Genomic DNA, 12,808 nt, shown 5'->3' with positions numbered 1-12,808 from the left:
AGAAGATGTTAGAAAAACAGTTGGAAGGTATGGAGAGATGGTGTAGGTCATTAAGGAAGGGAAAGTTTTCAAAACTGCTAACTTCTGACTATACCTTGCGTTCGAAAAAGGAGAGCTCTCCTATCAAAATGTTTCCTGTTGTTGTTCGTGGACAAAATTTTGAGTATAAACCTTGGCAGAGCTCCGACATGCATCCGGCTATTTTTCCCGGGCAAAAAGGTGAACCCAGTCAGACCGTGTGGGCTATACTTTTGCCTGCGGATGTGACTATTGGAACGTTTAAAGACATTTGGTGGGTGTGTGGTGTAACCTGCCTCAGCCCTAAAACGATAATAGCTGCGTCATATGCATTTCTTCTTGCATTTTCCATGATGAGGGTCTGTTTATGCTAATTTTATTCATACACAAAGCGCGAAGTTACATTAAACTTGCGTCTTCCTCGACACATAAATTCCACCTGTCTCACTCTTACCTTTTCTGCTCGAGCGCCCCTAGCGGCCGATAGAAAAATACATAAATAAGCCGCACCGGAGAATAAGCCGCAGTGTTTAAAGTGTAGGAAAAAAGTAGCGGCTTATAGTCTGGAAATTACGGTATATAATATCAGTGAAGTTTACTCACCAGAGGCTCACACATCAAATACACAAACACTGGCACAATTGCAGATCACATGGCTCTCATCAGTCCAGGTTCAGGTTCTCTCGTTTCTTTGGCAGAATACATGGTCCACTAATGAATCCACGGCAAAAAAAAAAAAAAACACACCAAAAACCACAGTGATGAAAATTATTGAATTATCTTTAGGAGTGGGAAAGTGAAGCCTCATGAAGCACTGAGGCTTTCCAAACAATTGTGTCGAAAAAGATTCAAAGCTTCGAGACTTCAGTGATGGTGACATCTGGTGGACAACTGAAGCCATAGCAACCTCCAAAGAGCACGACTGAAGCACTGGCACTGTTTCAATCCCATGACACTAATAAAAGTTCATTGTGTGCTCGTCCAGGGGTTTTGTTCATTCATACCAAATTATATCGTCTTTACAATAAAATATGCAGATGGTCTCCCCCTTACTCTAAAACACATTCAAGATTAACCCAAAGAATAAATGCAAATTATATTAAGGGTTCAGTGTTGGTTAAGGGTTCATTGAACACTTTGAGATTTATTTAAAAACTACTAAAAGTCCCTAACAGGATTAGAGATCCTTCCTACTTTGCAAATCATCATGGTGTTTGAATTCAGAAACATTTATTTTTGTGTGTGTGTGAAGTGTTTTTAGGAAAACCTTTAAAGATAATGGTTTGTCATTTGTCATATGTTTGATTTGGAATGATTTTTCACAGAAGCAGAAAAGTTATTTGTTCTCACAAATTCTAGAACGTCGCTTATTGGTGGTACTCACCATGAAACTTGCCAAAACACTCTAACTCTCACTCTCCAAATCTCTATCTCCTCACAACCCAACAATTTTGAAGCATATTAATGCATCTTATATAGCTGATATGCCATCAAACCACTCAAATCTGTCTCAAAATGCATTGAAACGCCATGAGCCATTGAAAGGCTTCGAAACATTTTAAAGCAATGAAGCACGAAGCAAAACAGCGATGACGTTCGGTTACGTGACACTGGTGTTTTGATACAAGCTCCGACACAGTGTTTCGAATCACTCCGCTTCGGGAAGAGTGACACAAGCGCCGAAGCCTCAGTATCATTTGCCTATCACTACCGCATGCTGACCTTTTGCTGCAGATGCTATTGTTTGTTTGTTTTTTTGTCTAAGAGAGCAAGATAATTAGTGATGGGCAAATGATACCGAGGCTTCGGAGCTTGTGTGTTGGAGAGATGTTCAAAGCCTTTTATAGTGTTAGAGTTGAAACAGTAGTAGCAGCAGTAAAACCCTGCGTGAAGGACTTCCCACTCGATGATGGCCGTATAAAACTGCGCCAACATCCTGGGAGGCAGTTTGAGTTTCCTCAGCTTCCGTAGGAAGAACATCCTTTGCTGGGCCTTCTTGATGAGGGAGCTGATGGTTGGCTCCCACTTAAGGTCCCGGGTGATGGTGGTGCCCAGGAAGCGGAAGGAGTCCGCAATGGTGATGGGGGAGTCCATGAGGGCAAGGGGGGGCAAAGGGGCTGTGACTTTCCTGAAGTCCACAATCATCTCCACTGTCTTCTGAGCATTCAGCTGCAGGTTGGTGTGTCCGCACCAGGACACCAGTCGAGCCACCTCCCTCCTGTAAATATCTGGCTTTGTTGTGAAATGAATGCGAGTCCCAGGAAGGGAGAAACTTCTAAACACCAACAGACTTTTATAATTGTGTTCTAGTGGAGCCCAAGCCTCCAAAGGTCAAAAAATCCGCCCGCCTTCGTCGTCGCAACTGCCAGCGTCGACTGCGTGAATACACCATGGATGACGAGTACGACGACGAAGAAATAAGGATGACCCCACAGGGACTCTGCCTGTTCCGATTGTTTGGCAGCCGATGGGTGGCAATGGCCTAATCAGTTTTTCTTTTTTGAATTGCTTCATTTTAAATGATCCATTTTCTTTTCCTGAAATTCATGAATATTTGTTGTATTTGTGACTAAAATCTGAAATTACTCCTGTGTTTAGTGATGATTTGAGTCACATGGTGAAATTCAAATGCAATAAAAGCCCAACCTTAATTCATTTAACCCCAATCCTCAGATCCCGAACATTATATTCTTATTATATGAAAGATAAAGCGAAGCTAACTACTTCAGGCTCCGCTGACCATCCATAACCAGAAGCCCTCTGGCCCAAGTAGCTGCACATCTGAAGGTATTTGACCCGCTGCTGCCACCACATTTCCTGGGTGATACTTTGAGATAAAGTCCACTCGGTTCATTCGGTGTTCTTTTAGGCCTGTGGCGTTAAGATCGAGGACGGTCCAGTGGAAAGGACTGGAGCTGTGGGCACCATCACCACCCTGTACTTCAGGGATCCAGACCACAATCTCATTGAGGTGTCCAACTATATGCAGCCATCAGAGGGCTCCTAATGAGACTTTGGCTTTTACACAGAAATGTCTCCAACCACCAGACTGTTTCTTTCTTTTATTTCTCAGAAACAGACAATTACTAAATAGAAATTCCAATACAATTCACTGTTTCAGGATCAGTTTTGATCTGAACAGTGTAGCTTAATGAATGGACAATTTCCAGAGATGATGTTAAATTACCATGTTTGACCAATGAGTATTTTGCTAAGTTAAAAAAAAATGTACAATTCTCTGTGTCAAGTGCCAATTATCAGGAGTGTAGATAAAAATTAAGTTAACTGTTGGAATTTTTTAATGAATACGAATTTTTTTTGACACGCATCCATCTGTTCAGATCTTTTGTGGTGGTTGTTGTTTTGTTTTTTTTTTAGAGCAAAAATGGCAGAAAACAGTTTAACTTTTCATTTCTCAAGGCATACTGATCAAATGTATTAAAAGTTTAATCCAAAATTGTACAACTCTTGGTTTACTACAGTATCAAGTGTGCTTTAGCCTCAGTGTTTGGACAGTATATTTTTCCTTTGTACTGGCTGTGGCCAGTCTCCACCGTCCTGAACTGTCCGCAAGCTCTACAAGAATTAGCAGTGACCGTCCGATTATACTTTCTTTTTTGTTTCACATCTGAGACAGTGGAAACACGGGGCTCTGGAGCAGGAGAAGTGTTTGCAGAGGAAATGGTCAGCTGTGGTACCAAAACAAACTGCGGCACTACAAACTTCGGCAGAATGGGCCTCTCTCTGTTGGGAGCTGAGGAATCTGGAGCTTGTGTGACCGAGGACTGAAAGAGGGTGGCTGATGGTCCACTGGAGGCAACTGCAGGATCAATTTACCGTAACCTCGGTTTTGCATGTCCAGCTGTATTTGCTGGCATATTGTACGTGTGCAGCTGGTAAGCTGGGGGCTGGTGTTGGTACTGTGGCAGAGAGATGGGTTTTGTTTTTGCAAAGGGCAATGGGTCAGCTGCCACTGGCCGTGCGACTGGCAGTTGCACACCTTGCAAAAGAACAGACACCTCCTTACCCTTCAACCGTTGGTTATACCACTGCATGAGGGTGGTCTGGTTCACTACAACAAGTTGAAGGGTTGTCTGCTGCATTAGTGTCCCATTGCACAGAACCAGCTGCCGGATCTTTTTGTAGTCTGTAAAATTAGAGACCATCGAGATACGCTGTGTTTTTTTTGGGGGGGCTCGTGTGAATGTTGCACAGCCTCACGAAGATGGTCTCAATCAGGCGACAGCAGTTTGGCCACTGAGCTGGTAAACCACTTGAGCCAAGAACACACCGTTTTGTGCTTTCTACCCCAGGAGTGAACACAGCCTTCTTTTTAGGAGACCTGAAGCGTCCAGTTAGCAACCGGTCCTGATATCTTGCAGCATACACAATCCTGTCTTTGTCAAATTTGTCAAGACTCTGCCACAAACCCAGAATGGTGCTAACTTGTTGATTGTTCAGGGTCAATCCTGTCTGCTCTCGTAGCTCCACCAAGTATTCAGCCAGTTCATCTACACGGTCCATTCCAGGAATGCCGCGGTTGTCTACAGTCTGGAAAATAAAAACTGATATTTAGGTTCTGTGGCATCACAATTTCCTTGTCACTACTTAAATTCTTGCAGACAGACAGGACAGACAGACAGATGTCAGGAACCCGACGAGAACCCAAATGCGACACTTGAGTTCGACGGAACACAGCCTTATTATCAGGAATAGACAGCAGACAGGATTCACCGGGGAGCAGGCAGGATAGAATAGTTGGGGACGGTGGAAGGTGATCTATAGATCGACTGAGAATTTATTTATTTATCACTTACATCCTGTTGTGAAGAGGACATGGAAGAAGGAAGCTGGGGCTGAAGCAAAACTGTAGTTGACTGAAGAGGAGGCACGGCTGAAGGTGGAGGAAGCACAGCTGAAAGTGGTGGAGGCACTGCTGGAGGTGGCGGAGGCACTGCTGAAGGTGGAGGAGGCCATGCTGAAGGTGGTGGAGGCACTGCTGGAGGTGGTGGAGGCACTGATGAAGGTGGAGGAGGCACTGCTGGAGGTGGAGGAGGCACTGCTGAAGGTGGAGGAGGAACTGCTGAAGGACAAAGAACAGCTGGAGGGGGGTAGATTTCTTTGATGGGATTAGAAACCATCAGATCCGCAATTGTTGCTTCACTTCCCAAAAAATCCTCAAATCCCTCATCTGGATCTTTTGGCTCCTCAACATCTAAGTCCTCCATCAACTGGGATGTCTCCTCAGAATTGGGGTGCATGTCTTGAAGAGGTTCATTATTCTGCCTCAGAAAGTACTGCACCCCAATGAGTTCTCCTGAGAAATATTAAATTGGGAAATTTTGAATAACAGAACCATCCCAAACTCAAATAAAAACAATGCACACAGGCACATTTGACACTACCTGTATATTTTGCAGGTGGTGAAAACCCTGGAACAAGTTTCCTGCCAAACACCTTCTCGTAGTTGCTGTTCACACAATGAACCAACTCCCCTGTGTACGTGCGCAAAGTTGAAGGTTCAGATGTGACAGCAGCAGCGGCCCGGTCTTGATTGCAGCGACTGAGTCCTTCCAAAAGGTAGATTTGGTAGTTCAGCAGGTTCGCACTGTTCCCTTGAAAAAACAAGTAAAGGAAGTAAAGTGTAAGAGATTCCTGATAAATGAGAAAAAGTGAAGAGTTACACAAAGAGAACACTATTTATAAGGTAATAGTTCGTCAGAACCCCAAATCACTGTGGCTAATAGGCCAACAAATTTAAAAGCAAAACACCATTAAATCCCCTGGCCTGAATTCTCATTATAAAGAGTGATCATGAACATTTAGCACAAACCTGGAATGAATCGATTCAAATGGCAGTGAAACGATTCCATAGACGTGGAACCCCTGGCACAGCGGAATGTTTTTAATACCACTCCTCCCTTTCTAGTGCTCCCAGTCTCCGTGTATAAAGCCAAACCAGGAGGGTCCTGGATGCACCTCACATGCCGCCTTTGGATGCGCCAGATGTGCTGCATCCTAACAGTGTCTAGAAGAGGAACACCCAGTGCATCATTCCCCTTGCCACTCATGAGCTCCGTAAGAAGCTGATCAAGGAGTTGGATGGATGTCTCCTGTCCACGGGTCCGTCTCCTGCAGTGCAGCGCAAGCTCATCTTGTGTGATGTGTTTGTCCAACTCCTGGTCAGAGAGAGCAGGCCAGCCCTCCTGCAACAGTTGTGCCTTCTTGGCCCTTCTGAGCTCCGCCACATCTGTTGCATCCCACTCAAATATGCAGGCTGACATGCGTGCCATGAAAGTGGGGTACAGCTGATGTGCATCAGTAGTACATCCCACTGCCAAACGACGCATGAAATGCCAAATGTCTAGACGGACAATCAAATTTGGCCACTGCCCAAATTTGGCCTTGATCTTGCTCGCCCACCTCTTTACAGCAGCCGTTGTCCACATAAAGTGCAACAGAAGGATCCACCCCTGCGCTCTGGTACCTGAGGAAGTCATGTTGGTGCATTTAGTTTTTTATTCTGAATCCATCCATAATGCCACTTTCATTTTTTGCAATTCTGTTAAGCATTTTAGAACTCGTTCTTTTAAATAGCTAATAGTTCATCAGTATTATCATTATTACCTGTCCATCAGGCCTGCAGCCATAAGATCCAATGCTGGACCCTCACTGGCTGTTAGGACACTAATAAGTACCTGACCCATTTCGTTCCCAACAGAAGTCAGCCACCGGGCAGGGGTTCTGTTAAAGTACAGAAAAACAAGGAGACCTGCCTTTTAAGACTCATCTCATGCAATGGTTTAAGGCAAAACAAAAGTATCATCACTTTTTTTACCAGGTTGCTCACAACAGTATGATCCGTCACAGGCTGAGCAGGTGCTGGTTGCTGCACAGATAGTGGTAATGGGGGAGCAAGGAAGGTGTCTGGGGATGCGAAAACAGTTGGACGAGACGGAGAAGGTTGATGAGGCTGCTTTGGCAATGGGACAGGATCAGGAGATGGGTAGATGGCTGAAGCTGCCCCAGAACCCTCATGTCCCGATGCAGTCACTGGTACCTATGAGGTTATATAGATGTGACATGTTATTGTACATGTTTTATTTGCCACTGTCATACATTTGTATGTACATGCCAAACTTCATAATATGTTCTTATATTCACCTGGGAAGGTTTTCTGGAAACATTCAGGTTTGGCTTTGCAGCTCTCACATGTTTTCCACCAAACCTTGATCTTTCAAACCTAAAATAACATATATCAGACTCATAAAACATATATCAAAATCAAAAGCCTTGGAAATTAGAGGCAAAACGTTGCATCACTATGTCATAAGATGTTTTTATGCTTGAAGAACATTTGGAGTAAGTAACTTTGACTAGAAATTAATATCAGTATGTTACATTTACCATTGAAATATTTACCTTATTGAAGCAGTGGAGACATCAGTAGAGCTGATTGGACTTCTCTGCGGAGGAGGAAGAGTGACTGATGTGTCACCTGCATGGGTTGTTTCTGGAACAACAGAGGGTATCTGAAAAATACAGCACATACAATGTCAGTCAGGCATACATATGTTAGACTGAATTAAATAATTGCAAGAAAATGATTTGGAGGCTTCATTTACCACAGAGAACGAGTGTGCAGGACTTGACACTGGCAAATCACCAGTGGATGCAGATGTGCTCTGGCCAACAATGCATGTTGAGGCAGCAGCAGCAGCAGCAGGAAGCTGAAGAGTCACAGAAACCATCAAGAAATCATCATTTGCCCAGTACTAGCACATGTAAATTAAATTATCAAAAGAGTGTGAAATTAATACTGCGACTACTATTAACACTAATACATATCAACAATTGTCTTTAATGGATGGTAACTATCATCAAATAGTTATTTTATTGAAACTTCACCACTGTGCTTGATTAGTGCCATTAGTGCCTGTGGGATCTGTGTGTTTTGGTTAGTTGAAGATTACAAAACCCAGAATAATATTACCTCCTGATACATGTAATGCCATTCTTCAGGTGAGGAACAGACCATTTATCTAGAGCCCAACCGATCCAGGTTGAAGTTAAGCCAATGTTTTTAATATGAAATCAAACACTACAGTCCTCCCAGAAAATCACACACATAACCAAAATAAAGTTGAAAGTGTCAATGTCGTATGTTGTTATTGCTGCAGTTTTGCCCAAAGTAATGAAATAAGTGCTCTGTGAGTAGTGCTGTTTAAGGATTTTAATATTTTTCTTTCCAGCATTCTCTAATGTTGCCTGCAATAATTAATTAAAGAAAAAACACACTAGGTACCTTAAACATCCCAAAATCTAACATTGTTATGTCTGTGTTATTAACCCCCACCCCCACTACTGCTACCCCCACCCCCGCCAAAAACACACTCACACACTACATAACTATTCTATTCTATCCTATAATGATGTGGAGTCCCATTAGTGAATGAAGGAGAAAAATAGGATAAATGTATGGAGTTGTGAATGTGCTGTCAGTGTCAGCAGTCAACCTCTCATTGGAAATGAATTTTTCTATATTTGCAGTGTTTCTTTTTAATTGTAGTCACCTTGTGAGTGTGAAAGCTGCAATTGCACCCCTGTGGCTCTCTCACCAGGGTCCTTTGACCCCTCAGCTGCAGAGGGCACTTCTCTATCTGTAACAACAAAAAAATCTTACTCTTGTTTCACATAACATAATAGCTGACCAATAAATGTGTAAACACCCTACTGAATGTAACAGTTCACCGTGTTAAGTTCTTCCGAGGGATTTTTATCCTGCTAATAGTTATAAATCTAGATAGATTATATCCTTTCTGTCTATACCTGAGGGAAAAATGTAGTCTGCTATCTGAAATGATTAATGTAAGTTGTTTTTGGTTGGTCGTTTTACCTGAGTGTAAAGGTCATGCCATTTCTTTTGTCTGGGAGCAGGCCTGTTGCCTGAAGTTGATGGCCTGTGGTGGCAAATGACCTCAAGTGCGACAGCCACTCTTGGTCATCCATGGCCTTGTGAGTTTTTTTGGTAGACATTTTCTGTCATGTTATAACATAACATAACATATTGTTATGTTATGTTATAACATGACAGAAAGTCGGGTGTTAGTCGGGTGTTAGTCGGGTGTGTGGAGAATGGACAGGAGGATGAATACAGGGACCTTGTGGAGAGTTTTGTCAGGTGGAGCAGGGAGAACCTTCTGCAGCTCAACGTGACCAAGACGAAGGAGATGGTGGTGGATTTCAGAAAAAGCAAGTCCCCACCCTCCCCAGTCTGCATCAGTGGGAAGGACGTGGAAATAGTCCCATCTTACAGGTTCCTGGGTGTTCAGCTGGACAATAAACTGGAGTGGTCCACAAACACCGATGCTGTCTACAAGAAGGCCATGAGCAGACTCTATTTCCTCAGGAGACTCAGGTCCTTCAGTGTTTGCAGCAGGATGCTCCAGATGTTCTACCAGTCTGTTATGGCTAGCACCATCTTCTTTGCTGCAGTGTGCTGGGGTGCAGGCATTAAAGCAAAGGATGCCAACAGACTCAACAAACTCATCAAAAAGGCAGGGTCTGTTGTTGGCTGTAGACTTGATAACTTGGACGAGGTGGTGAGGGACAGGATGGTGTTGAAACTGCGGACAATCATGGACAGTCCCTCCCACCCCCTCCATAACACAGTGGACAAACTGAGGAGCAGCTTCAGCAACAGACTCCTGCAGCCTCGCTGCTCCAAGGAACGGTACAGGAAGTCATTCCTGCCGTCCGCCATTAAACTGTACAATTCACTCAAACCAACTCAACAATAATTGTGTAATGTTTATGTTGTAATTTTATTTCTAATTTATTCTATATTTATGTATATATGCTTATAATATGTATATATTATATTATGTATATATTATATATATGCTTATAATATATGCTGTATATATGCTTATAACATTCTAATCTATCTGTATTTATTTTTTTCTGTCTCTTTACTCTGCATTCGCTGCTACTATAATTCAATTTCCCCACGGGGATGAATAAAGTCCATCTTAATCTTAATCTTAATCTTATAACATAACAAGTAATCAGAAACGACGCACTCCAGCGTACAACTGCCAAAGAAAACAAGCAATTTCATCGGCAGAAAGAAATACAACCAGCTAAAGCTACGGCAGCAACTGCACAAACTTTATTGCAAAACTCCCGATGTTCAAGTTACATTAGCGTTACAAATGCCTGACATGACTTGGACATATTGCATTAAGCATTTACGGTGATATTTTATGTGAAATTAAAAAAAAATCTTAACGAATAACAGACCTCAATTTGCGCGCGTACCTTGTCAGAATCCACGGAGATGTCCGGAATAAACAGCAGGCAGATTTTTAAATAATAAATCAACTCTAGGATTGATTGGCTTTTCCAAATATTGAGACCGCAGTTTAATTTAAGCCGGGGAACACTGTAGAAAGATTGAATCGCGCAGATGATTGGCTGTTGAAAGATTGAAAAGCGCAGATGATTGGCTGTTGAAAGATTGAAAAGCGCAGATGATTGGCTGGTGAAAGATTGAATCGCGCATATGACTGGCTGGTGAAAGATTGAATCGCACATATGTTTGGCTGTGAAAGATTGAATCGCACAGACAATTGGCTTTCAAATTTCTGAATCTGCGACGCGACTGACTGGGTTTATAAAGCTTTGCACTCGTCGGGTAGGCCGACCCAGTCACACTGACCCACTGCAAAGAGGTCATATATGGTTTTAAAAAAGCCATAATTTGAATCTCATCTGTGGATGTGATTTCTTTCAACAGGAATTCCATATTTTCACAGCATGTGAAAAGAAAAATCTGTGTGAAGAATATTTAATCATGGCTTTTTTTAAACCATATATGACCTCTTTGCAGTGGGTCAGCGTGACCTCATAGGTTAGTGGTTTAAGCCACTGACTTTTTTTGCCAAAGGTTGTTGGTTCGAATCCAGGCGGGACTTTGGTTTGAAGAATCAATATTCTTCACACACATGTTTTTGTTTTTTATACATCAATTATATAACTTTTTCCCTTTTTAGTTTGTGATTCATTGCTGGAATAGTTACAGGGGTGCTGATTTATATGCTGTCATACAATCCTCTTTCCCACCATACAGTAATTTCTAAATAGGATACTTGGTCTTAAAAATTGTGATGCAATGCATGACAGTCACCACGGTAAAACCAAAAACATGTGTGTGAAGAATATTGATTCTTCAAACCAAAGTCCCACCTGGATTTGAACCAACAACCTTCTGCAAAAAAGTCAGCGGCTTAAACCACTGACCTATGTAGGCAAACTAAAACCATTGCAAAGAGGTCATATATGGTTCAAAAAAGCCATAATTTCAATATCATCTGTGGATGTGATTTCTGTCAACACAAATTCCATATTTTCACAGCATGTGAAAAAAAAATCTGTGTGAAGAATATTTAATAATGGCTTTTTTTAAACCATATATGACCTCTTTGCAGTGGGTCAGTGTGACCTCATAGGTCAGTGGTTTAAGCTGCTCACTTCTTTTGCTGAAGGTTGTTGGTTCGAATCCAGGCGGGACTTTGGTTTGAAGAATCAATATTCTTCACACACATGTTTTTGTTTTTTTATACATCAATAATATAACTTTTTCCCTTTTTAGTTTGTGATTCATTGCTGGAATAGTTACAGGGGTGCTGATTTATAAGCTGTCATACGATCCTCTTTCCCACCATACAGTAATTTCTAAATAGGATACTTGGTCTTAAAAATTGTGATGCAATGCATGACAGTCACCACGGTAAAACCAAAAACATGTGTGTGAAGAATATTGATTCTTCAAACCAAAGTCCCGCCTGGATTCGAACCAACAACCTTCCGCAAAAAAGTCAGCAGCTTAAACCACTGACCTATGCAGTCACACTAGATCCCTGCAAAGAGGTCATATATGGTTCAAAAAAGCCATAATTTCAATATCATCTGTGGATGTGATTTCTGTCAACACAAATTCCATATTTTGACAGCATGTGAAAAAAAAAATCTGTGTGAAGAATATTTAATAATGGCTTTTTTTAAACCATATATGACCTCTTTGCAGTGGGTCAGTGTGACCTCATAGGTCAGTGGTTTAAGCTGCTCTCTTCCTTTGCTGAAGGTTGTTGGATCGAATCCAGGCGGGACTCTGGTTTGAAGAACCAATATTCTTCACACATATGTTTTTGTTTTTTTATACATCAATTATATAACTTTTTCCCTTTTTAGTTTGTGATTCATTGCTGGAATAGTTACAGGGGTGCTGATTTATAAGCTGTCATACGATCCTCTTTCCCACCATACAGTAATTTCTAAATAGGATACTTGGTCCTAAAAATTGTGATGCAATGCATGACAGTCACCATGGTAAAACCAAAAACATGTGTGTGAAGATAATTGATTATTCAAACCAAAGTCCCGCCTGGATTCGAACCAACAACCTTCCGCAAGAAAGTCAGCTGCTTAAACCACTGACCTATGCAGTCACACTGGAACACTGCAAAGAGGTCATATATAGTTCAAAAAAGGCATAATTTCAATCTAATCTCTGGATGTGATTTCTGTGTCAACACAAATTCCATATTTTCACAGCATGTGAAAAAAGAAATCTGTGTGAAGAATATTTAATCATGGCTTTTTTTAAACCATATATGACCTCTTTGCAGTGGGTCAGTCTGGACTCATAGGTCAGTGGTTTAAGCTGCTTACTTCTTTTGCTGAAGGTTGTTGGTTCGAATCCAGGCGGGACTTTGATTTGAAAAATCAA

The 12,808-nt window shown here is 41.9% G+C and overlaps 2 protein-coding genes across 2 annotated transcripts in view; one reads left to right on the top strand and one right to left on the bottom strand.

Moving 5' to 3' along the window:
• The window catches only part of LOC115248826 (glyoxalase domain-containing protein 5-like), a 29,839-nt gene extending 26,814 nt beyond the window's left edge, over nucleotides 1-3,025 (top strand). The window contains exon 3 of the mRNA XM_029832698.1: nucleotides 2,888-3,025. Coding sequence (XP_029688558.1) covers nucleotides 2,888-3,025 — 138 coding nt within the window. The remainder of the gene's footprint in view (nucleotides 1-2,887) is intronic.
• Nucleotides 3,026-3,851: 826 nt separating this feature from the next.
• On the bottom strand, nucleotides 3,852-6,722 carry LOC115248825 (uncharacterized). The gene is made up of 5 exons (XM_029832697.1): nucleotides 6,646-6,722; nucleotides 5,852-6,505; nucleotides 5,424-5,633; nucleotides 5,111-5,335; nucleotides 3,852-4,165 (listed from the first exon to the last, which is right to left on the bottom strand). Exons 2-5 carry the CDS (start codon nucleotides 6,465-6,467, stop codon nucleotides 3,852-3,854), a joined length of 1,365 nt encoding a protein of 454 aa, XP_029688557.1. The 5' UTR covers nucleotides 6,468-6,505; nucleotides 6,646-6,722.
• Between the last annotated feature and the right edge of the window lie 6,086 nt (nucleotides 6,723-12,808).

This window comes from Takifugu rubripes, chromosome 2 (genome assembly GCF_901000725.2).
Source record: "Takifugu rubripes chromosome 2, fTakRub1.2, whole genome shotgun sequence".
In the NCBI taxonomy this organism is placed as follows: domain Eukaryota; kingdom Metazoa; phylum Chordata; class Actinopteri; order Tetraodontiformes; family Tetraodontidae; genus Takifugu; species Takifugu rubripes.
The sequence above is the reverse complement of the archived record's forward strand: the minus strand, read 5'-3'. Positions and strand labels throughout refer to the sequence as shown.

Coding starts and splice junctions, on each gene's coding strand:
- LOC115248825 (XM_029832697.1), bottom strand. CDS start 6,467: ATGTGGACAACGGCTGCTGTAAAGAGGTGGGCGAGCAAGATCAAGGCC. Junction 5,634..5,851: donor TTTGAATCGATTCATTCCAG/GTTTGTGCTAAA, acceptor TGTTTTTTCAAG/GGAACAGTGCGAACCTGCTG. Junction 4,166..5,110: donor CCCCCCTCCAGCTGTTCTTT/GTCCTTCAGCAG, acceptor CTAATTTTACAG/ACTACAAAAAGATCCGGCAG.